The 24,404-nt window shown below is 36.5% G+C and overlaps 1 protein-coding gene across 1 annotated transcript in view; it reads right to left on the reverse strand.

Annotated features, from left to right (window-relative positions):
• Positions 1 to 24,404, reverse strand: part of CPNE8 (copine 8) — a 224,197-nt gene that overhangs the window by 38,635 nt on the left and 161,158 nt on the right. Inside the window, exon 14 of the mRNA XM_028113255.2 lies at positions 1,872 to 1,918. Within this exon, the coding sequence (XP_027969056.1) occupies positions 1,872 to 1,918 (47 nt within the window). The remainder of the gene's footprint in view (positions 1 to 1,871; positions 1,919 to 24,404) is intronic.

Below are 24,404 nucleotides of genomic sequence, written 5' to 3' on the forward strand. Positions count from 1 at the left end.
CTTGACTAATTGCTATGACTACAACTTCCAGTACAATGTTGAATAGAAGTGGCAAAAGCAGACATCCTTGCCCTATTTCTCATTTTAGGGGGAATGCATTAAGCTATGTTAGGTATGGGTTTTTCATATTTTCCCTTCATCAGATTAGAAAGTCAACTTCTATTCCTAGTTTGTTAAGTGTTTTTATCCTGAAAATGTGTTGGACTTTGCAAAATGCTTTTTTTCTGCACCAATTGACAGGACCATGTGATTTTTACATTTTCTTCTATTGACATGGTAAGTTATTTGATTTTTGAATATTAAGCCAACGCTGCATTCCTGAGATAAATTTTACTTCCTCAGGGTGTATAATTTTCTTTTTATGTTGCTGGATTCAACTTGGTAGTGTTTAATTGAGGATTGTTATATCCATATCCATAAAACATATTGATCTTTAGTTATTCTTTTCTTTGTCTAGTTTTGGCATCAAGGTAATACTAACTTCATATGTTGAGTTGGGAGGTTTTCTCTCCTCTTATATTTTTCGGAGGAGTTTGTGAAGAATTTATATCAGTTCTTCTTTGGTAGAATTCACCAGTGAAGTTTATCTGGACCTGGACCCAGATAAACTTTGTGGATAATTTTTTTATTACGAATTCAATCTCTTATTATAGGTCTATTCAGATGGTATCTTTTTAAGTCAGTTTCAAGAGTTTGTGTCTTATTATTCAATAGATTTTTGCTCTTCTAGTTGTTATGCTAATATTCATCAGTGAACAAAAGCTAGTATTTTAAACCACTTAGACTTTAGGTTTTATTTCTGTATTTCATATTTTACTGAATAAAATACATGAATAAAAATAATTAACTTGAAGTCAAAGTGTTGGAGAATATACTTAACATGTAAACAAAGGTGAGTTAAATTAGATTTCGATCTACTCATCTCTGTTCTTAACTCTAGTATTAACAAGCCAAGATGTAGTTAGTAAAATGATTTTCTGGATATGAGTTTCCTCATTTGAATAAGAGGATGGGTTGGAGTAAACGATCTCTAAGGTTCTTCCTTACCTAAAAATTCTATTACTTTGTGAAATGTGACTCAAAGTGCAAGAAATGTGACGTAAAGAGAAAATAATGTGAGAGCCATAAGCACAATAAGTAATTTGGGGAAAAAACTGATAAATATAACTGACTGCAAAACCTGGTAAAAATTAAACAATGAGATTCATGTTCTCATGATACATAATAACTCAATTCAAATGATCTGTTTCATACAACGGTACTTCAAAATAAAATTTTAAAAAAAGTTCATTATCTTTTCTTTCTTGAAATGTTTGATAAACAAATTATGAATATCTATGCATGGGATATTCTATGATAATACCCCTCATTTAAATACAAATGTGTTAAAATGAGTAATTCTTAAAAATAGTCAAATAAAAATGAAGTGAGTTGCATAGAGTACATGATTTGAATTACATTTATGTATATTAATACACACAAAAGTACTAAAAGTGAAGATAATTCAACACACTTCAGCATTATAATTATGTATGAAGACAAAGGGAGGGTCGAAGAAATGGGGCCAAAATACACAATGGGCTTAACTAGATCTCAGATTTTCTTTTTAAAAATATCGGAAACAAAAATTATAGTAGTTCAATATTTAATAAATTTGAATGGGAGTGTTAGGCCTTTTTTTTTATATTTCTTCTAGTCATTTGTATACCTAATTATTTCATTATAGTAAAAAGAAAAGAAACATGACCTGAATTTTATATGACACACTTCAGAAGTAAATATAGGAATAAAATATCTAACCTCATGAAGATAAATCTTTACATTTCAATTAATTGCTGATATTTTGTACTAGTGATAGTCATAATACTCACCATTTGATGCTGTAAAATCAATAGCCACTGTGAAATTGATTTGCGTTCTAGAATATAAGTAAATAAGAATCATTAATAATTAATCTCATAGAAAAGAGTTTGATTTCCACTTGTGTTATCAAATTTTTTAACATCATTAAATTTCCTAAATGTTAGTATTAGCAGGGATATTCAGTAAACACTGGATAGCATCAGGACAGGCAGTTTTAGAAGGTAAAAATTGGGCAAGATATCTTTACAATCATACAATTGTAAAATAAGAAACAAAGTGTCAGGAATGAAAATAGCTCCTATTTGGGAACACAATAACTAAGTGAGGGGCTCATAATAAAGAAGTCAGTCAAACTGCAAATAATGATTTGCCAGTCTCCAATGTCAGCATTTATTATCAATTTGCTTTTAAAACCATTCTGTAGTCATTGTTGAATCATTATACCCTTAGAAGTGTGGCAGAGCTAAAATCATCTCTAATCATATCATTCCTTAAACTAACTCTTTTCACAACACTGAACACACAGGATTTTCTCCTGCTTTCTTCAGAAATGAAGTATTTCAGATACTAATCTATCCCTCAGTACTCAGAACATTCCTGTGTGTGTGAATTTATAGACATAGATAAATATTTATATAGCTGATGTTGGTTTTATATAATATAAATTTTCAGCACATGGTAGTTACCCAAAATTATTTTACTGGGTTAGTTCTTTTATCTTCTTTTTTATTTTCTAATAGAAACCAAAGAGGTGGTATTTGCATAAAATATTCACTCCTTTGGATACATTTCCAACTCCTATATGTAATTTTACCTCTTTCTTACAAAAGAAAGCAAAAAAACAAAAATAAACAACAATGATATTACTGGGATAACCTGCAATCATATCTAATTTTAAAAAAATTTAAAAAGTAAGTCATTTGAAAACATGAGTACTATAAATCACCTTATTTTTAGAAACATTACTTTTGGCACATTGCACAACTTATTTCACACTTTAAAGTTTGGAACTGCTGTTTAAATGGTGTTGTTGATGATGATGATGACGATGATGGGTACTACAGCATAGGATTCCTTATAGTTCTCTTAGTATAAATTATAGTAATATTTCCTTCTTTTTCTAAAAATTCAGTTTTAAAATTCCTAAATACTACTCAGGTATTGAAACAAATTCACACATTTTTTTTTGCTAAGGAATGAACAACCTTTTGGGCTTTACATTTAATAAAAACTAATATAGATTCTCTTTATAGCTATAAGGCAGTTTTTTTCCTCACAGGAGAAATTAGGTTTATAGGCTAAGAATATAGGCTAATTTGGAGCATACCACTAACCAGTATGAACCAGAAGGAGTTAAAAACTTTTAGAAAAAGAATATAATGAGACATTTGGGAGAACACTTTGAAATAATAAGTCCCTTTGAGGAATTGAAAAGAACAGTCACCAACAGCACATTGCTTCGTCATTCTACTGCTAGGGAAAGAAGTGACTGGAATACAGGGTGGTAAGATGTATCAGAAAGGGTACAGCTTTTGAGTCTGAAAAAACAGGGTTTAAATTACAGCAACTCAGTTGCTGACATTAGCCAAGTTTCAAAATTCTCAGAGGTCAGGTGCCTGGCACACAACAATAACAAGAACTAACAGAGAAACTAAATGAAACATGATATCTCTCTATATTTATATATGTGTATATATGTAACGCATTATATATATATATTATGTATAAGCATATAAAACGTGCTTTTACATAGCTTTTATCAACTAACTTCGTAATTTTTTAAAGATACTGTTATTCTCCTTTTATAGACAATGAAAACTATGCTCACAAAACTTAGTAACTTTTGACATGAGTAATAAATGCCAGTATTGAAATTTGAATTCACAAACCTCAAAGACCATATTCATAAACACCATACTACTCTATTTCTACAATTAAGTATTTGTAAACTGCTTGACTATAATAACATAATAAAAGATAGTAATTATTATGTCACAAACATAAAAATGATACTATGCAAATATCCTCAATGATAAGAATGTCAGGGCACATTCTTCTGCTTGGGCAAATAAGCCGTTATATCAAGTATGTTGTTAAATATATAAATCACAAAATTATCAGCACAAATTCCTTTTTATGTAACTTTTTCCAAATGACACCTCTTTAGAAATGAAAACTCTGAGCTGCAAGAACATATGTTTTAGCACATTATAGAGGTCAATTTAGGAGTTGAGTCTTCGGTTTGATCTCCGTCAGGTTGTAGGAATAGATACCTTGTCTTGATTCAACTGTCTCTTGCAACAGGGTCTGCAAAATGCTTTGCCAATATTGGAACCTCACTGTATTTACTGGGTGAATGAATGCATTCAACTTATGATTGCTTCTAATATGTTGTCCAGGACAGCCCAAGATGGGTAGCATAACCACCAACTTCTTAGAAGCATTAGTTGCAGGTAAACAATTTCACTAATCAGGAGATACAATGGTCCTTTCAAAGCCAAAGTTCTGCCTAGCAAAACTATAAGGAAAAGGCATGGCTACCAACTAAAGAACTATACTGTACATAAGAATAAAAAAGAGGAGGGGCGCCTGGGTGGCTCAGTCGTTAAGCATCTGCCTTCAGCTCAGGTCATGATCCCAGGGTCCTGGGATTGAGCCCCGCATCGGGCTCCCTGCTACGCGGGAAGCCTGCTTCTCCCTCTCCTCTCCCACTCCCCCTGCTTGTGTTCCTGCTCTCGCTGTCTTTCTCTCTGAGTCAAATAAATAAAATCTTTAAAAAAAATAAAAAAGAGGAGATATATATTATTAAACTGCCTTATTGAAACCTCTAGCTAACAAAATGTCTAGCTAGCTAAATAAGCTAAATTAGATACCAAAAAATAATGAAGTGTTAAAAAGAAAAGAAAATTTTAAAAAAGGAAGAAAAGAAGGAAGGAAAAAAGAAAGGGGGAGCCTCTTACCACACCATTGGGGTTTTCCATTTAAAAAATTACAATTCAACATTTATAGAGTATCTTCTGATTGCCAGGCACTGGGTTAAGAAAATAGGAGCCCACCAAAACGATCCTTGAACCTCTAGGAGCTTACAATTCCAGCTTTCTACTATTAAAAGCAATGACAAAAAACAGTACAGTGGTTTATCACTGAATTCACAATCAATAGTGTAACTTAAAACTCAACTGTGCATTTACTGTGGGTAACAGCTTATTCATTCCCATGATTCCCAAGTTTCCATTCATATTATAATGTATACTTGCTATACCAAGTGTCACATTCTACGTTATTTTGAAAATATTAACAAGTAAGTTTTGTTGTTGTTGTTGTTGTTGTTGTTTTTTAGAGAGAGAGTGCACCTGTGCACAAGCAGGGGCAGGAGTGGGGTGGGGCAGAGAATCTTAAGCAGGCTCCACACCCAGTGCAGAACCCCACATAGGGCTGATCTCACAACCCTGAGATCACGACCTGAGCTGAAATCGAGAGTCAGTGTTTAACCAACTGAGCCATCTAGGCACCCCACTAATAAAAATTTTAAAGAAAGTTGCTAGCAATACTATAACTTTAGGCTATTAAGACAGATTTCTTGTAGACTTTGATAAATGATTTGTGTCATAAAAGTAAACCAAACAAAACATCTTCATCGGTAATCCTATTACCCTTTTTCATTCTTCAATATTGCATGAAGGCTAATGTTAGAAAAAAAAAATCAATCATACATCAAAGTAAAAAATCTGAATTCACACAAGATGACTCCTGGCAGAATATTCATAAAATGATCACATATAAATCCTTGAAACATTCTGCTTAGAAAGTGTTACTTTAGTTGTCATTTTGCATTTTAGAAGCAGACAAGAAGGAGCAGGATTTCAAGAAACCTAGACAGGAGTAGTATACTCTAGAGTATAAAAAAGGGATGCCTGCCAAATTTCATGAGTTAGTAGTAACATCTCATAAGACTTCCTGACGCATATGTCCTAGTACTGCTAAAATACATACTTGAAAAATGTCCTTTTTTTACTCTGCCACCTTTCCAAAAGCTGTAAATGACAAATCAGATGTGAAGATGGAAGATTTAGCCAGCACAGCAAAGATCCATAGAAAACAAGTTTATATGTGTACGTCAGAGAATACTACACATCCGCCTGTGTATCAGCGCGCGCACGCGCGCGCGCACACACACACACACACACACACGCACAGTAATCCCATCTTAGACAACTTTTCTGTGGTTGTCATTACGTATTATTGAGAACTAACAACTGTGATGGGGGTGTGCAGAAGGACTGTTTTACTTTCTTCCCAATTTCAAATTCCGTTCAGCTGCACAAACTGAACAGTATCAGTATGAAAGATGAACTGGCAGCCATCCTTCTTTAAATTTATCTTGACAAACTTAGGTTCAGATCCACTGGCTGTTGGAATTTAGAACCTCTAAATGAAACTGAGATGCCCACTTAGCTCTAAGATTCCTCTTATTCTTGCCACACTGGCGGCACCAAGACTACGCTTCTTCCTCTATATACTGACATGCATTCTTGTTCTCACTTTGGTTCTGGAATCTACCCTGAATCCCTGGTTCACTTGCCGCAGGAACCATTATCCAGCCCAATCCTTCCTACCCCTAGATCACCATGGGCTAAATCTTACCCCCTTTCGTTTCTTACCTTTTCTCTTTTTCTTAAAGGTAGTTCACCTATCTAAATGACAATAAAGACAATTGCCTGATCCAAATTTCACTGCATCTTCAAAATTCCTGCTTCCCATGCTCATAAACTACTCACAGGTTTAACTGCCCTCAGCAAGTAAGATCTAGAATGACGGCAAGCTTTGATATACACAAATGCAAATTCAAATATAAACACTTTCACCTACTTGCAACATATTCTTGGGAAAGCTATTCAACCTCCCTGCAGCTCCTTTATAGTAAGTTTAGGATAATAAAACCTTCCTTGGATTGTTGTTTTGAGGACAAGCACCTGTCCTTTAGTAGGCACTCAATGAGCAGTTGTTATGCTTGTTATCATCATTATTGATGCTACCTAGCTTTTTGGGATCTGAGTTAGCATACTTCTTTGAAAACTGGAGTGCATCGCGCTTCTCAAATTTCTGGACCTGCCAGAATTTCAGGTTATTTCTGAGAACCTGACCCTCCCATGTCAGATTTCCTTCCCTTCACACCAGCTGCTAAAGGTCTCAACCTGCCCAACCCAAAACTGTAGCACAAATGATCTAGCCTTGTTAGGAGGTGTTATCTGGATACTTCCTCAAACAAATTCCCTTGGAATGAAGTAATTGTAAGCTTTGACCCCTGCCTTGTTTTCTTTTCTATCCTTCCAAACAGTCTGGATTTCTGATGGCTCAGTGAAATGTCAGAAGTCAGAGTAAAAAAATAATGAGACCAACGATGTGGTTCTTCAACTATTTACACTAATATTCTTGGTCCTTACTAAATCTAGTTTTCATCAATTACCAAACCTTTGTGCTTTCTCTGGACTTTGAAGACTGAGTTCAGTATCTTTTTTTTTTTTTTTTTAACACAGTAAGAGTGTTCCAAAGTTCAACTTCACAAGGCCTTGTAGTTCAAGAGCTTCTTATCAAGAAAGGTATGCAAAGTGACCAACTTTTTTCAAATCACTGGTTTAGAAAATATCTTACAAGTGACATAATCAAAATAAACAAAACATCACCCAAACAAAAAAATGCAAGCACTATCCAACAGTCCCACTTAAAGTGAGGTAGATGCTGACGAGGTAATCATCCCTAGTAGAAAGATTTTGGAACTTCTGAATCATAGATTGGAGTTGGAAACCTTGGCAAAATTTCCAAGTCTCTAAGCCCTAGTTTTCTCAAATGATAAACAGGTAACTGCTACACTGACGAAGTCCTCTAATCAATAAAAATAAAACCCTGAAGTACCTGCTCATTAACAAATATTCTACATGTTGGAGGACAAATTTCCTGAGCAATCCATGTCATCCTTTCCTTGCTCAAATTAATCCTTTCCTCTGTTGGGTCAGAAAAGACAGTTCTCTCTTAACATGAACACATACTTCTCTTTCATTAATTCTTCCCATAGTGTTGGTCAGTGGCATATCAAGGATGGGGTAATAAACTCCCAACCAGTGTAGGCAGTAAGAAGTGCGTTGTCTCTAGATGACTTAAAACCAATAATGCAATCTTCTAATACTCAGTCTACATTTTATTATAACCATAAACCAGCAATTCTAAGCGATATAAGTGATAAAATGCTCCTGCTCTACTACAACCTGCCCACCAGGTCTAAGCGCCCACTGAAACTATTTTAGAGATAGTGTGGCTGGAAATGCACACTCTGATCATAAAACATAACTAAGAAACTGCCTGATACAAAACAGATTGTCAATATTTGGGCTAAATTAGTGCTAGTTCTGATGATGAAGCCTACATGCAGTTTTCTTGGACTCTGAAATAAATGGCTCTGAAGAAAATCATCTGAAAAATAACATCAGCTGTCAATGAAACCACACTTAAAAAGACGCCACTGGACATGTCTAGCCTTTTCAAGCATGCATTTAAACATGCATAAAAATTAGTATCATGCATTAACCAAAACAAAGTTTGAGTCTTCATATTTGTAAAAGTTTCCTTTCTAAATCTTAGTTTAGTTTAGTTCATATATAATACTCTATGTGAATGTATTTATAGAAGGCAGAATGGCTTTGTTTTTTTATTAGATTTAGCCCCATTCAGCACTGCAGGGTTTAGCTCTCCACTGATTTGATGAATGCCGAACACTTGGGTGCCACAACAAGAAACACCATAAAAAATCTTAGACATGTATATTCAGTTTTCAAATAAGAAATTGGGTTAGAAGAAAAACAAACCCCTCACAATATTGCATGTCCTGGCAAGATGTGCTTCCTGAGGCAACCTATACAACACAAAGCTGCCAATTTTATAAAAGTAAGGGAAACATTTGACAACATCATCACACTTGCTTCAAGTATTTTTAAGGGAAAGAAATCCTTATGGAGCTTGTTAATAACAGGACTTAACTGATATTCAACTTACCCTTAAAATAAGCAGTATCAAGAAGCCTACTTTATCCTTTAAAATTAGCTTAGGATAGGTAGGTACCTCCCTCTTCCCCCCCCAAGACTTCTTACTTCAAAAGTGGAATTAAACTTTTTATCTCTTAATTTCAGACAAGTTGTAGAATCAGGGTCAAGGGTTTGGGTTGAGACTGGAATGGAAGGAATGTCTTGGCATCCCTCCATAGAGAAGTGAACTATAAAAAAATTAACATTTATTGACTTCGTAAAGTTGAATATATCTTTTTTTCTCTCCAAGTCTCTGATAACTAGGACAATTACCACCAACAATATTATGAAGACCAAATGAGATAAGACACATTGGAACTTTAAACAAATTCAAATTATTCAGAAAAATGGTAGCTAGCATTTATTGAGTGTTAACTCATTTAATCCACATAGCCATTCCATGGGATAGGCACTATTTTATTCCTATTTCATATAAAGGGAAACAGGTTATGATAAGAAGAGGCAGATCTAAGATTTGAACTAGGCAGCTCATGCCAGAACCTAAATTCTTGGTCACTACTATGCACTGCCTCAGTTATCAGCAACTGCATCTTTGCAATTACTTGACTCTGGCCAAATATTTACCTATTAATTTCCCAGAACTTGCCCAGTGAGCATCTTGCCTATTACCCTCTCTCTTGTGGTCCCTTTCTGCTAAGATGTGAGGGAAATAAACAGTCCTGTGCTGCTGCTGCTTTTTTTTTTTCCTAAGATTTTATTCATTTACTTGAGAGAGGAAGTGAGAGAGAGAGAGCAAGAGAGCGAGCGTGCGCCCATGAGTGGGGGGGAGGGGCAGAGGCAGAGGGAGAAGCAGACTCCCCGCTGAGCAGGGAGCCTGCAGCTGGGTTCAATCCCAGGACCCTGGGACTGTGACCTGAACGGAAGGCAGACGCTTAACTGACTGAGCCACCCAGGCGCCCCCAGTTTCATGCTTCTAATCTTGATCTTGTCTTTCCTCCAAGTCACTACAAACCCAGAGATGAGTTAAATGGAGGTAACTTCTGGCAGAGGCAACATAAAAACATTTTTTCCTTATCCCAGAAAGCGTGGTTCATCTGTTTTATTTGGTGATTGTGGTATGCATTGTGGAAAGAGGAATGTCACAAGATGATAAATTCTCAGAGAGACAGAAGGGTATATCACCTAATTCAATGAATTGTCACACTCTGTTTAAAAGTCCTATTTGTTACAATGTTTCATTATGCTAAGAGATTCGGGGGAAAGGGTGGTAACTCAGGTTTAAAATGGCTTTCTCATCAGTCTGGATTTATTCAGTGGCTACTTGGCATTCAGCTCTATAAAAATATTTTAAAATTGCCAGTCTTTTTGAGAAGACAAGTCATATAACATAAGGGACAGATTAAAATAACACCAACGAAACTAGCAAACCACTCAATATAAGTGGTAGGGACTTCTGTAACTCATTGGAATCAGTTGCATGAGAGTTCAGGCTTTCTTCAGAGGAAGAAAAGGGCAGTCTGTAGTCCTGCAAGTTTCTAATACATTTAATAGTCTGATAAAAAGCATGGACTAGGGTTCCATGTTGACGTGAAATTCTGGTAACTTAGAGGGACTCAGTACGCAGAATTTGTGATGTTTCCCCCTTCATCTGCCAGTCAAAGAGGTGGGTAAAACTTTATAGATATTTGTTCTTGGACATGTTGGTGGTGGAGTGAAGAGTTTCATGAAGACTTAAGATACATGGAGGGCTTAACCAAACTGATATTTATGATTCTGCCCTGAGATACTTATAGTGTATCTGTATAGTGTATAGAGCCATTGGAAATGTAGAAACATATATTTTACAGATCTGTAGAAGTGAGTAAACCCATTTTACAGATAATAATAATTATAATAATGATAATGTTACTCTAAAGCAGAATCTTAGATTTCAGAACAGTCTGTGACTTTGTATGAATCTGACATTGTCCTTATTAAGAGTTATTAGGTATTCAAGGCCATAGATTAAAGATTACTTAGTAAATATCTTTAGTTCCCAATTATATCAGATTTTTAATATTCAAAATTATTTCTTTTTTTTTTAAAGATTTTATCCATTTATTTGAGAAAGAGAATGAGAGATAGAGAGCACAAGAGGGAAGAGGGTCAGAGGGAGAAGCAGACTCCCTGCTGAGCAGGGAGCCCGATGCAGGACTCGATCCTGGAACTCCAGGATCATGACCTGAGCCGACGGCAGTCGCTCAACCAACTGAGCCACCCAGGCGCCCTATTCAAATTATTTCTTAATAAGCAAACAGAAATAACATAATCCCTGGGATAAATGCACAGAGTATAATTTTAAAAAATGACCCCAGGGTCAACAATCCAGAGGGGACAATCAGTTTTTATTACTATACTTTAAGACATCCTTTGTAGATATTATTCTTCTATTTAGAAAATAAAGTTCTTTATGACTTCAAGTCAAAAAATATATCTTATGCTCCAGGAAAAGCACGGTACTGCTTAACCAAAAAAAAGTCCTAAAAATTAGATTTTTATTTCAGAGAATATTTGCATAAAAATTGGAGCTTGGCTGATTTAGAATGCCTCTGTCTCATCTGCTCACTGTATACCTGAATTCTTAAACCTGATGATTGCAGCCAAACAGAGTGTTTTAGCAACCGAGACTGTGAATGAAAAGTAACAAGCTAACAATATGGTTTCACAAACAATCAGGGTTATATTTTCATGTAAATATCTACATCAATAACAACTAAAGTAATGGAAGCCTAGAATATCCAAAACTAGAAATTAGGTCTATAATGTTCCTTTGAATGGGGAGATATTAAAGGACTATGAAAACAATTTTGTTTGGTATTTAAATGTGTTCATTCTTAACTCTGCATAATTTCTACTTGGATTCATGAGAAAACAAATAACATTTTTATAATTTTCTATTGAACTATTTTTTTGTGAGCTGAAACAAGAAGAGAGATGAAATTTTAAAGGCAATTCAAGAATTTCTTTCTAAGAGTTTAATCACAAGCTGTTAGTCCTACATATTCTACAACAGTCACCTGTTTGCCCCCTTTCTCTTTTCTCATGCTCCCACACATCCGAGTGTAAGGGAAATTGTTTTACAAAATTAATGCAGAGCACAAAATGAATTCAGGAAAATCTCAACTAACTTTCTTTTGGAAAGCCCAGAGCTAGCCCAAAGTATCAATTGCTACTCATATTTTATATGTTGATTTTTTTACCTTTTTTGAAGACCTCTACCTAAGTCAGCTCAGGTTCAGCATGATCATAAATTAACAATAGTTTCTCCTAGATTAGAAAGGATATGGTGAATAGGTCCCTGAATTGATGCCATCCAGATTAGCAACAATGATGCTAACCCAAGTTAGCAACAAAACAATCCACAAAAATTGGTAACAAATACTGATTATTTTAGTATCTTAAGTTAAAAGTGAGTAGTTACTACAATATGTTATAAAAACAAAGTGGAATTGAACACCTTGCTCCAATCACTTCCAAAATATCATACTTATTTGGAAATATGGTAGAGCATTCTCTTCAAAAAAAGCTAACCTTGATAATCCCACAAATCTTCAAATGTACAAATATGACCTCCCAAATACTACTTTGGGGTTGCTTGGTTGATGGCAGCCCAAAGTGTCAGCTTATTTCATTGATCTTCTCCAACGTAATCACAGGACAAAAGGCAAGAACTGATGGCTAAATTAAGAGTCTCATTAGATGTGTGCTGAAGAGGAGGTCTAGCAAAGGCCAAGATGTGAATATTGGGGAAGTTTAGCTGATATGCTGACCACACTATAAGGATGTAGCTGCCAGCTACCTTTCGTCTTCTGTCCTCAGTTAAAAATACTCAATTCTTTTAGGTGGAACTAGGGGAAGAAGGAGCAGAAGAAAAGCAAAAAAAAAAAAAAAAGTTTCTGAAACCTAGGTTTCCAAAGATATGAGCTTTTACCAAAGATCACAATAGCTAATAAACAGGTTTCACAGATAAAAACTGACAGTGACTTATACCATTTATTAAATTAGCAAAAGTATAAAAGGAGTGGCACTGTTTAACAAGGTAAGGATATAGTAAACTTTGATATACAAATGAAAGTGTTAGAGGAGTGTAAATTATTATTATTACTACCCTCTCAGCAACACAACTTAGAGATATCTAACAAATTATAAAATACACATACCATTTCATCCAACATTATTTCTAGGAAATGACCCTGTAGACATGCTTAATGACATGCTGAGAAAGTATGCACCAGGGTTTTACCATTGCAGCCTTGTTTATAATAGGAATATAAAATGGATGCAACTAAAGTATATCTCACAGAAAATTTTTAACTAAATTATGTACATCCAAACAATGGAAAACTGTTAAAATAAAGTAGACACATAAGTAATGATACAGAAATATATATACACAATATATTTAATGAGCAAAATATACGTTATACAACATTATGCAGTGTGATCCCAATGTTACAAAAAAAATTGTGTGTTTCAGAACAAACAAACATGTAACTATGATTATCTCTAGGAGGTGTGATTACAAAGGTCGTAGCTTCATAAATTATGTTCACTTTGCCTAACTCTTCTTTTTACCATTTCACATTTTATGTTTATAATGTGAAACACAAATAAAGATTTTTATGTTTAAAATGTGGGAGACCTAACACTTCTTTCTCCCAAATGTGAATATAAAACACTAATAAAATAAGATAAAAGAAAAGTATTTTATTATTTTTGAAAAAAAATGAAGAATATGAAATATAACCAAGGTGTTTAACAGTTTTCAGAATTTTTTAAATTGTAAGAGACCAGGAATTCACAAGAGTCAGTAGCCATTTATTGAAACTGTACATAATGAATTGCCAATTATTACAATTAATTCTAATCTGAAATGAGTGCAGCTCATTATATTCTATTTTGCTATTATTCAGAAATTTTGTATAATTATGTGTCTGCTTTTTATATGATTTTCCATCACTACAGTGCCTTTATCTACTTGGAGGTTGAGATTTTTTAATAGCAAGGGCAGAAAGCCCAAAATGTTACAATGTCTAAACAGATGAAAAAAAAAAAAAACTGATAGAAAATCTATCAAGAAAAATAAAAATAATATACTGAAATATCTGGACTAGATGTTTGTAGCTACGCTTCCACCTTGGTTTTCATATTGATGTTCTTCTTTCAAATTGCTATAACGTTATTTTTATACCAACAGAGATTTTTAAGAAAGATAGAACATGAAAATCTACTCTTCATTTCTTTAATCAGAACCCAAGTATCCTATGAAGTAAATATTCTGATCAATCTCTGTAACTCACAGTTAATTAAAGTTTAAATCTTCATAAATATCTAATAATAAAATTCTTAGATACTCTGCATGCCAAGGCATCACTTTCCGTTAGGCTATGTAAATTACTGTATTTTTTTTAAACTGTATTTTTGACTGGCAGCAATTAGATGGTAAATATTAGATATATAAAGACTAGAAGTTAATTAAATGAGCTTCTTTTTAATTAGTTTTGGGAAAAGAGAAAATTGTCAATGAAAATATTACTCATGATAGAAAGAAGGAGGAGAAAGTGGGTGAGCATAAAGGGAAAGAGGCCAATGGAGAGATGGGTAAAGTTAATTCCCATGAGGCATTTAGCTCAGGGCCTGACACATAAGTGGTCAGAAGATGTTAACTACAATTATGTGCAAATTACACTGTATAGTAAGTTGATAGGTTAGAGTAAGCCTTTTGTAAGAATACAAACAATAACTTCAGAATGCTGAAAAATAAGTATCATTAAGGCCATGAAAGAGTTGGAAAATCTAGTTGAATGACATAATTTTTCAGGTACACTGTAGAACTAGAGACTCATGTGAACTACAGGAAACTGAAATTTAGATATATCAACTTATTTGCCTGCCATTATACAGCATGAGGAGTGTCATGATAAAGCCACCTCACAATATCATTAATAAAAATCAGAATTGAAATTCTTTGCTCAATTGCTTAACAAATCTTTAAGAGCAAAGACACATAAATACACATACAGAATAGAATAATTATTTTGTCTGTCAATCTGCATGTCATTATCAAAAGAAACAGTATATTAATAACTCTGTATTATACAAAGTACAAATAATAGGTAAATGTGTAATTGCTTTATATTTAAAAGATGATACATTTATTATAAACACCTTCATATAAAGATAATGTATTATAGGTAAATGATACTTTTATGTTCTGTTCAGATAATATGTTCATATAGAAATTAATATTAAGTCCAGTTAGATTATGTAGTAAAATAAAAAATGGGTTCTTATTAAAGTCTCAGGAAGACAGGATTAGACAAAGTATACCGCATAGCTTGGGGCTCCATTTATATACAGACTTCTGACAGAAAAATGTCACTAGTATTTCTTCCAGCATAGGGAGTACTGTAAGTAGGAAGTGTGTAAGATAAAAAAAAAAAAAATCTTGGGAGGTTGTAAGCAGCAGAAAAATATGGAAGTATGATACAGTCAAGACCATCTTTACTCTAGATATTGTAGAAAACCCATTTGGTCTAATTAGCCCAAGAATCCTTAAAAGGAGAATGTGTACAACCAACAAAAGTGATTTATTGGTAACAGATTCTGAAAATGTCCTTTACTAATAAACTCAAATCAAAATATTACTAGATTTGCGGGGCACCTGTTAAGTGTCCAACTCTTGATTTTGGCTCAGGTCATGATCTCTGGGTTGTGAGATCAAGGCCCCCTTCAGGCTCTGCACTGGGCATGGAGCCTGCTTAGGATTCTCTCTCTCCCTTGGCCTCTCCCCTGTCTTTCTCTGAAAAAGAAAATTACTAGATTTGCACTGTTAACAAAACATACAGGGTACTTCTTTCATACACACACGTTTCATATGCTCATGAAGTAAAACAAAAAACAAACAAAAACCAAAAGGAAACTTTAGCATTTTAAAACTTCAAATAATTGGTCTACGGCCATACCACCCTGAATGCGTCCAATCTCGTCTGATCTCGGAAGCTAAGCAGGGTCAGGTCTGGTTGGTACTTGGATGGGAAAACTTCAAATAATTATTTCAATACAAATTATAGCAAGATGTATCAAGCCCTTTTTTTAAAGATTTTTTTTAAAATTTTATTTTATTTTATTGTGTTATGTTAGTCACCATACATTATATCATTACTTTTTGAGGTAGTGTTCCATGATTCACTGTTTTCGTATAACAGCCAGTCTCCATGCAGTACGTGCCCTCCTTAATACCCATCACCGGGCTAACCCATCCCCCCACCCCCGCCCCTCTAAAACCCTCAGTTTGTTTCTCAGAGTCTACAGTTTCTCATGGTTCATCTCCCCCTCCGGATCCCCCCCCCCTTCATTTTTCCCTTTAAGATTTCATTTATTTATTTGACAGAGACAGAGATAGTGAGAGCAGGAACACAAGCAGGGGGAGTGGGAGAGGGAGAAGCAGGCTTCCCGCCCAGCAGGGAGCCCGATGTGGGACTCCTGAGCCAAAGGCAGATGCTTAACGAATGAGCCACCCGGGCACCCTCAAACCCTTTTTTTAATCTTATAAAGAGAATGTTAAGGAATGTCCATTGTTTTACCATCTTTCTTTATCAACTATTATCTACATCTCTTAAGGTGTTCACTTATATAAGAATCTATTTTTTATGACAAACTCAACTTTCTATTTTCCCATCTTCTAAAGATAAAAATATGCACAGACATTGGCAATGAGGAAAAAAAAGGGGTCAGGGAGGGGTTTACAACTCTGACTCCATCTTGCAACTGCCACCATTTTGTGGAGTTCCTGGAAGAGCAGCTACTTCCTGGACTCATGATAAATGTCTTGAGGTTTAGATACCTGGGAAGTTACATTCCCTGTCCTACAATATTAAGCAAAAGAGGTCAGCTAATCACCGAGCAATCAATATTAACTGAAATTTCTCCATCACTGCAGTTTTAAGTTCTAAAAACACCACCTTGCCTTGTCTTTTTCAGACAGGAACAATGAGTTGGGCTGTCCTTCCCAATTTGCAAACATAAATAAAGATCTGTCTCCCTTTTCCTTGCTCATAGTCTCACTTCTGAAGTTCTTCTTTAACAATTGTCAATGAGAATGGGATGTGGACCTTCTAGGTACCCCCTGTGAACCTCTGGACCTGCCAAAGCATGCACCAAAGCCCCTTGTTGCCGCTCGTCCTGTGGCTTCTATAATCCCAGGAAGTGACTAAAGTGTAGTCCTCTCACATCTCCAACCTCCCCCTTGGAAGAGGTCAGGAGACTTTTCTTTCAGGAGGAGATTTCCTCACTTCAGAACTGGTAGCAATTCAGGGCGGGATTCTTCCAATACAGAATGCGTACCAATCTCTCAGAAAGAGCTTTTGCTGATCCACAGTCATCTAGCACCCCAGCTGGTTTTATGTATAAAATCCATGGCCCAGGGAGCTGTATGTTTTTCTCAACCTGGGTTCAAATTACTAACGAAGATTTAAAACTTTACTTGCCCCACTGGGCACCTTTGATACCCCTAAATTGTTGTATTTAAGAGCAGAATTGTAGAGGCAAAGCTATCCTACTTCACAAAATCAATAGAAAGCTTATTTTAATTGGTACTTAGAAGCCTCTAAGAGAACCAATGCCTTAATCATAACCTCCGTAAAAGAAAAAAAAATGAAAAAATTGAAGAAAGATTGAAACAGAACAATCTAACACCAAATCAAAAATTACTCTGTCCCTATCTTCCATTTCCAATTCCCTGTCCCCTACCACACGGCTTCCGCCCCCTCCATTGTATCCAGATCTTTCCAAACTTCCTTTTTGCTCCTCTGAAACGTCCCCACTTCTCCCCACCCTCCACCATCAACCCTCCCCAAACCAACATCATAGTACCTTTCAAAGTTGAAATTACTGGCCCTAATCCCGATAATCAGATCTTTCTTTCACCCCCTGGTCCAAAAGAGAACTTCTAAATCTTTCAAGAGACTTTCCTAACCCCCTCTAAAATTCAGAAGAGTTTACCTGACAACTAACACTGACTCTCACTGCCTATAATCCAGGCCCTTCTGACCTTTACCAACTGTGTGCATGCTTGTTGGACCTATACAGGCCCAAGAATGGATGAATAAAGCTGGATGGGAAGATTCCCTATGGGATTTTAAACTTCCTTATAATGGGGCCCTAGAAAAAACTTCTAAAATATCTGCAAATTTAATCAAAGTGATTCCCCATACATGGCCACTTCAAATAAATTGGAAGGCAATACAAAAGAGTACTCAAAAAAAAAAAAAAAAAAAAGGAAGAACCTGTTTTAGAGCTTTTTGATAAATTCCAAAAATTCTTTGTCCAAAATTCTGGAATCTCTAGATTGGATGAAAGAACAGCCAAATTGTGTACTTCAGTATTTCTAGAGGGCCTCCTTGATTCAATCTCAACTCTGGTCAAACAACATGACCCCAACTGACAGACCAAAAGGGCCTTATGCTCTTGACACCATGGCTAAAGATTGGCAAAATCTGTTGAAGAAGAACTGAAAGAAGACCAGATAGATTTTTGAGCTGTCAAAAACAAATGACTAAGTTCATGGCTTTACAAAAAGCAAACCCCAAATCCATGTCACAAGTTAAAACATCCAGCTCAACTTGATAAAACCTGTTTCTTTTGCAAAAAACCTAGACATTTCAAACAGGACTGCCTGAAATATGAAAGGTGGCTCCCAAATCATCCACAAATCTCAAACACAATTCCCTTATCAGATTAGGGATGCTCTGAGGACAAAAAGGAGATTTTCCCTTTCTCCGAGCAAACACCGCAAGAGAAATTCCTGTAACAATTCAAAAATGAGGACCGTTTCATTCTTATAGACACTGCAACAACTTATTCAGTCCTCCGCCCCTTTCTGTTTTTTAATCTCCTGCCTTGGAATAGAAATCAGGGTTACTAAATCAGCCACGAGAAAGAAAAAGAAAAAGAAAAAGAAAAAGAGAAAGAGAAAGAAAAAGCAATGCTATCAGATCTGCCTTCTCAATCTTCAGAATTCCTCATTCTACCTATCTGCCCAAATTCCAATCAGTCCACTGCCCTCCCATTCCTAAATGTACTCCCTGATCCATTATGGGTAACTTCCTCTACCAAGAGAGGACACATATTCTCAACTTCCCCAATAACTGTTCAAATTGCTCCACCAAAGCCCTTATTCAATATTTATTAAGCAGTATCCTTCAAGCCCTATGGCCATTAAAGGAATAACTCCTCTTATTCAAGATTTTCTCAACTAAGGATTGATCATCCCCATTACAAAACCTCGCAATACCCCCATTTTGCCAATTAAAAAGCCCGTAATAGAGGATGGCATTTCGTTCGAGACCTTAGGGCAATTAACACTATATTCATACCCCATCACCCTACATCCTGACCCCACATCCTTCAACTACTTTTTCTGTCAGGGACCTATACAGTGCCTTATGCAGCATCCCCTTTGACACCCAAAGTCAATTCTTTTTGCTTTTACAAGGAACAATCAACAATACACTTGGACAGCCCTACCTCCGAGATATACCAAAAGCCCTATTTCTCTCAAACCCTCCATGCTGACGTTAAAGATTTCAATTTCCCTGGGAAATCTATATTATTACAATATATAAACAATTTTTATATTCCCCTATATTTCCCTACCCTAAAGGCCTCTCACATTGACCCTTTTCTCCAACAATTAGCCAACAAAGGATACAAAATATCTAAAGATAAATTACGATTCTGTTCTGCCTCTATCAAATTCTTAGGCCATCTTTTAACACCAGATGGGCTAAAAATAGAACCAGACAGAACTACTATCATCACCCAGTTCCCTCAAGCCTAGACTAAAAGACAATAATGAGTTTCCTGAGCCTTACTGGATTCCGTCGCCTTTGGATTCCCAATTATTCCCTCAAAGCTCAAACCTTAAATGTCCCCCTAACTACAAAGATTACAGACCCTATCCCATGGCTTCAAGAGACCCAAGAAGCCTTCATACCCTTAAAAAACCAGCTTATCTCTTCCCCAATCTAGGACACCCTAATTGCCAACTGCCCTTCTGCTCTTTGTCCATGAACTTTCCAGTAACACCTTGGGAATCCTGACCCAAAGGCATGGAGGCCACCAATGTCCCACACGATATTATAGTCTTCAATTAGACCCTGTGGCCAAAGGTTGTCCTCTCTGCCTCCATCCCCCAGCAGCTGCCGTTATACTCCTTACTGCCACCAAAAAAATACTACTAAACTCTCCCCACAGGTATTAGTCCCACATGCAGTTAAAACTCTCTTAGATTCCCACCACACAGAACATCTATTTGCCAGTCATATCCTTGCTAGACATTTCATTCTCTTGTTGTCCACCTCTCAATCTGCTACCTTACTTCCCTTACCCCTCAAAGATTCAACTGAACACAAGTGCATCCTTATAACTCATTATTTACCCCTCAATTAGACCTTCATAAATCTCCCCTCCCAAATGCACACTTTACTGGGTTTATTGATGGATGTTACATTAAAAATGATCAAGGAAAATACAGTGCAGGATACTCTGTAGTTAGTATCCACTGAAAAAATTTTCAAAGCAGGCTCTTTGCCCTTGGCTCGTTACGCCCAATAAGCTGAATTACATGTCTAACAAGTGTATGGCAACTGGCAATAAATAAAGCTCTCACCGTCTATATACAGCATATATGCTTTTGGGGTTGTCCATGATTTTGGTATGCTCTGGAAACAGAGGGTTTCCAACATCCTCTGGACAATCCATAAAAATAAAACTTAAATATTAAAACTGCTTGACACCATTCCCTTTCCCTTCAGCTTAGATTTATAAAAATTCAAGCTCATTCCAAATTTGATATCCCTGAAGCCAAGGGCAATCATGCTGACCAGGCCACCAAAAATGTGGCACTTCATACCTCTGATTCACAAACGTCCATCTGTATGACTTTCATCCCTTAACCCTAAATTACATAAAACAAACTCAACATAATAGGACTGAAGATGTAAGGGAGAAACGGATGAAAGAGGCTCCTAGAAGGACTTCTCCAGACAACCTTTGGGTGGGACCAAATAAATCTGTACTACCAAACAGAGCTCCAAGAGCTCTTTTTAAATTTATCCATGACATGACACACTGGAGCACACATAAAATGGTCGAATGGGTGCAACAGTACTATTAGAAGCCATCCCCAACTGTTGCCCAACAAATATTTCAAAAAAATGTACTACTTGTCCCTTGCACGATCCTGCAAAACCATATCACACCGCCTTAGGTCAATTTCCTCTTCCCAACAGACCTTCTGACATCTGGCAAATTAATTTCATCCAGCTTCCCCCATTTACCACATGTAAATATGTACTGGTAATGATCTGTATGTTTTCTCACTGGATCAAGACATTTCCTTTGCAGGCAAGCCACAGCTAAAGCAGTGGTGAAAAACCTATTAGAAAAAAAATCCCTCCCAATTGGAGTATTCCTCAACAGCTACACAGTAATCAAGGAACCCATTTTACTGGTCAAATTGTCCAAAAGATCTGCAAAATCTAACCCATCTTTTAATGTTTTCATTGCACCTATCATCCTTAATCCTCAAGATTAGTTGAACACAACACACTAATGGCATAATCCAAACTCAATTGGACTAACTAACCACTGTCTTTGGTCTACGCTGGCCCAAAGCCTTGCCTCATTGTCTTTTTAAATCTAAAATCTACCCACACTGGCAAGGCTCAGTTGTCTCCATTCAAAATCATCACTGGGCATCCTATGAAACTAACTGAGGGTCACTTGCCCCCCACTTTGTTATAAGGAGAATTCTCCAGTACTATAAGGGACTTGTGCAGAATATATATGAAAAGGCCAAATTTGTTAAAGATTCACTTTACAGAGTGCTCCCAGGAGACAAAGAAAATACTCATGACCTTAAGCCTGGAGATCTAGTATACTTGAAGAGACATCAACTTTAAGATTCTTTACAGCCAAAATAGAAAGGACCTTATCAGGTATTGCCAACCAACTCATGCGCAGCAAAGCTACAAGGGGCTGACTCATAGATTCACATTTCTCATTTAAAAAGGGCTTTAGAGGTCCCTCAGGAAGTTGAAAACAGAATTACCCTATGACCCAGCAATTGCACTACTGGGTATTTACCCCAAAGATACAAATATAGTGATCTGAAGGGGCATGTGCACCCATAGCAGCAATGTCCACAATAGCCAAACTATGGAAAGAGCCTAGAGGTCCACCAACAGATGAATGGATAAAGAAGATGTGGTGCACATATATACACAATGGAATGTTATGCACCCATCAAAAAGACCCCACGAAATCTTGCCATCTCCAACGATGTGGATGGAACTAGAAGGTATTATTTTAAGCGAAATAAGTCAATCAGAGAAAGACAATTATCATGTGATCTCACTGATATGAGGAATTTGAGAAACAAGACAGAGGATCATAGCAGAAGGGAGGGAAAAATGAAACAAGATGAAACCAGAGAGGGTGGCAAACCATAAGAGACTCTTAATCTCAGGAAACAAACTGAGAGTTGCTGGAGTGGTGGGGGGTGGAGGGATGGGGTGGCTGGGTGATAGACACTGGGGAGGGTATGTGCCATGGTGAGCGCTGTGAATTGTGTAAGACTGACGAATCACAAACCCGTACCCCTGAAACAAATAATACATTATATGTTAATAAAAATAAATATAAATAAATAAATGAATGAAAAAATAAATAAATAAAAAGGATTTTGGATCCTAAAAATGGCTGGAGAGCCACCCCCATTTTAGAGAACTGAAGCAGACAATATCCAATGAAGTAGCTGATACTCAAAATCCAGGCCCAAGCCAGAACACTACTTTTACTGTAATTCTTATTTTTTCCCTTTTGTCCCATTTTCACCACCATTCTATTTCCCCCACCCAAGACTGGCTTGAAGTCATTTATGACCTCTGGCTGCCTCCTTGGTTTGAGTTCTTAAATGGAGAATTCCTTAATGACCCTTAGGCTTTCATAAGACTTGATACTCTATAGTCCCAACTCCTATGCAAATTCAAGATGAAAAACCAGTTAATAATACCCTTATTACTACATTCTATCAAAGACGGAACCTTCTCTGATTGGAATACTAACTCTACTGTTAAGCTGTCCCAAACCATAGCCCAGGGGATCCCCCTAAAAAATTGCTGGGTATGTCATAACCCACATACATTCCAAGCAAATACAAAATACTCCCTCTTAACTCCCCTCAGTTCAGTAAGATTTCCCCCACAGATTAAGATCATTAAGATCATGCACAATGCCTCTGGTCAAATATAATTGCTCCTCCCCACTCCCTCAAAGGTGCCCTAACCCAATTTGCTTTAACCTCCTTTCCTTGTTTTGAAGTTACTCCTGTCCACAATTTCTCTTCTTGCATTACATATGTCCACCTGGGACCTAGTCTGGTTTCTACAGATGTTAAATCTCACTTTTGCATTAGCTTATCACTATAATCTATCAAGTCGCAATTCCATTTCATTCACATACCCTAATGCTACTGCCCTCTGCCAGGTCATCAAGAACAGAAGACAAATGATGAAACTTACTATCAATATTTAGGTCCAATGAGTTCCTGGGGAATGATACATAGAAAGTCCCATCAAAGGAGTGTTTGTAAGTGGTTTTGCCATGATCAAACTAAACCCAAATTCTATCCTTTTTTTTTTTTTTAAGACATATTTATTTGAGAGAGAGAGAGAGAGTGAGAGTGGGAGGGGGGAGGGACAGAGGGAGAGGGAAAAAGAGAATCCTAAGCAGGCTCCATGCCCAGCACAGAGCCTAATTCGGGGCTCTATATCAGGACTCTGAGATCATGACCAGAGCCGAAAATAAGAGTCAGACGCTTAAGCAACTGAGCCACCCAGGTGCCCCCCAAATTCCATCCTTACTGTGATCTCAATAAACCTTACGGTACAGGACCCCTATCTTCCCTCCATACCAACTCTTCCTTTCCCATCATCAATAGCACCACTGTGAATGATAAAACAAGAGCAACTGAATCCTGGTGAGCTTCTGAAGGGTATATACTTATCAGTAGCAGCCCTCTTAATTATCTTTCCCATATGGGCAACCCTTATGGGAGAATAACTAACCAAACCTTAGCCTTCAAACGTGTTAACAATGCCTGGGTCACTGGACAATGTACCCTAGGATTCATATAACCCAATCTGTCTATCCTACCCATAAACTCCACTGCCTCTCATAGAACCCAAAGGGCTTAAGGTATAGTAATTATTAGAATTGGTCTGGCCATAGGCATGTTGGCCCCTTGGGGAAGATTTGCTTATCATAAAGCCACCCTGTGTAATCGAACAAACGTTCTAGAGGAATTATCCCACAATACTGCTTCAGCCCTACAAAACTTACAATTATCCTTGGACTCCCTTGCTTCAGTAGTCCTAGACAATCAAATTGCACTCAACTACG

Source organism: Eumetopias jubatus, unplaced genomic scaffold (genome assembly GCF_037043125.1).
Source record: "Eumetopias jubatus isolate StellerSeaLion01/CBP00866 unplaced genomic scaffold, mEumJub1_p1.0 scaffold_8, whole genome shotgun sequence".
NCBI lineage: Eukaryota > Metazoa > Chordata > Mammalia > Carnivora > Otariidae > Eumetopias > Eumetopias jubatus.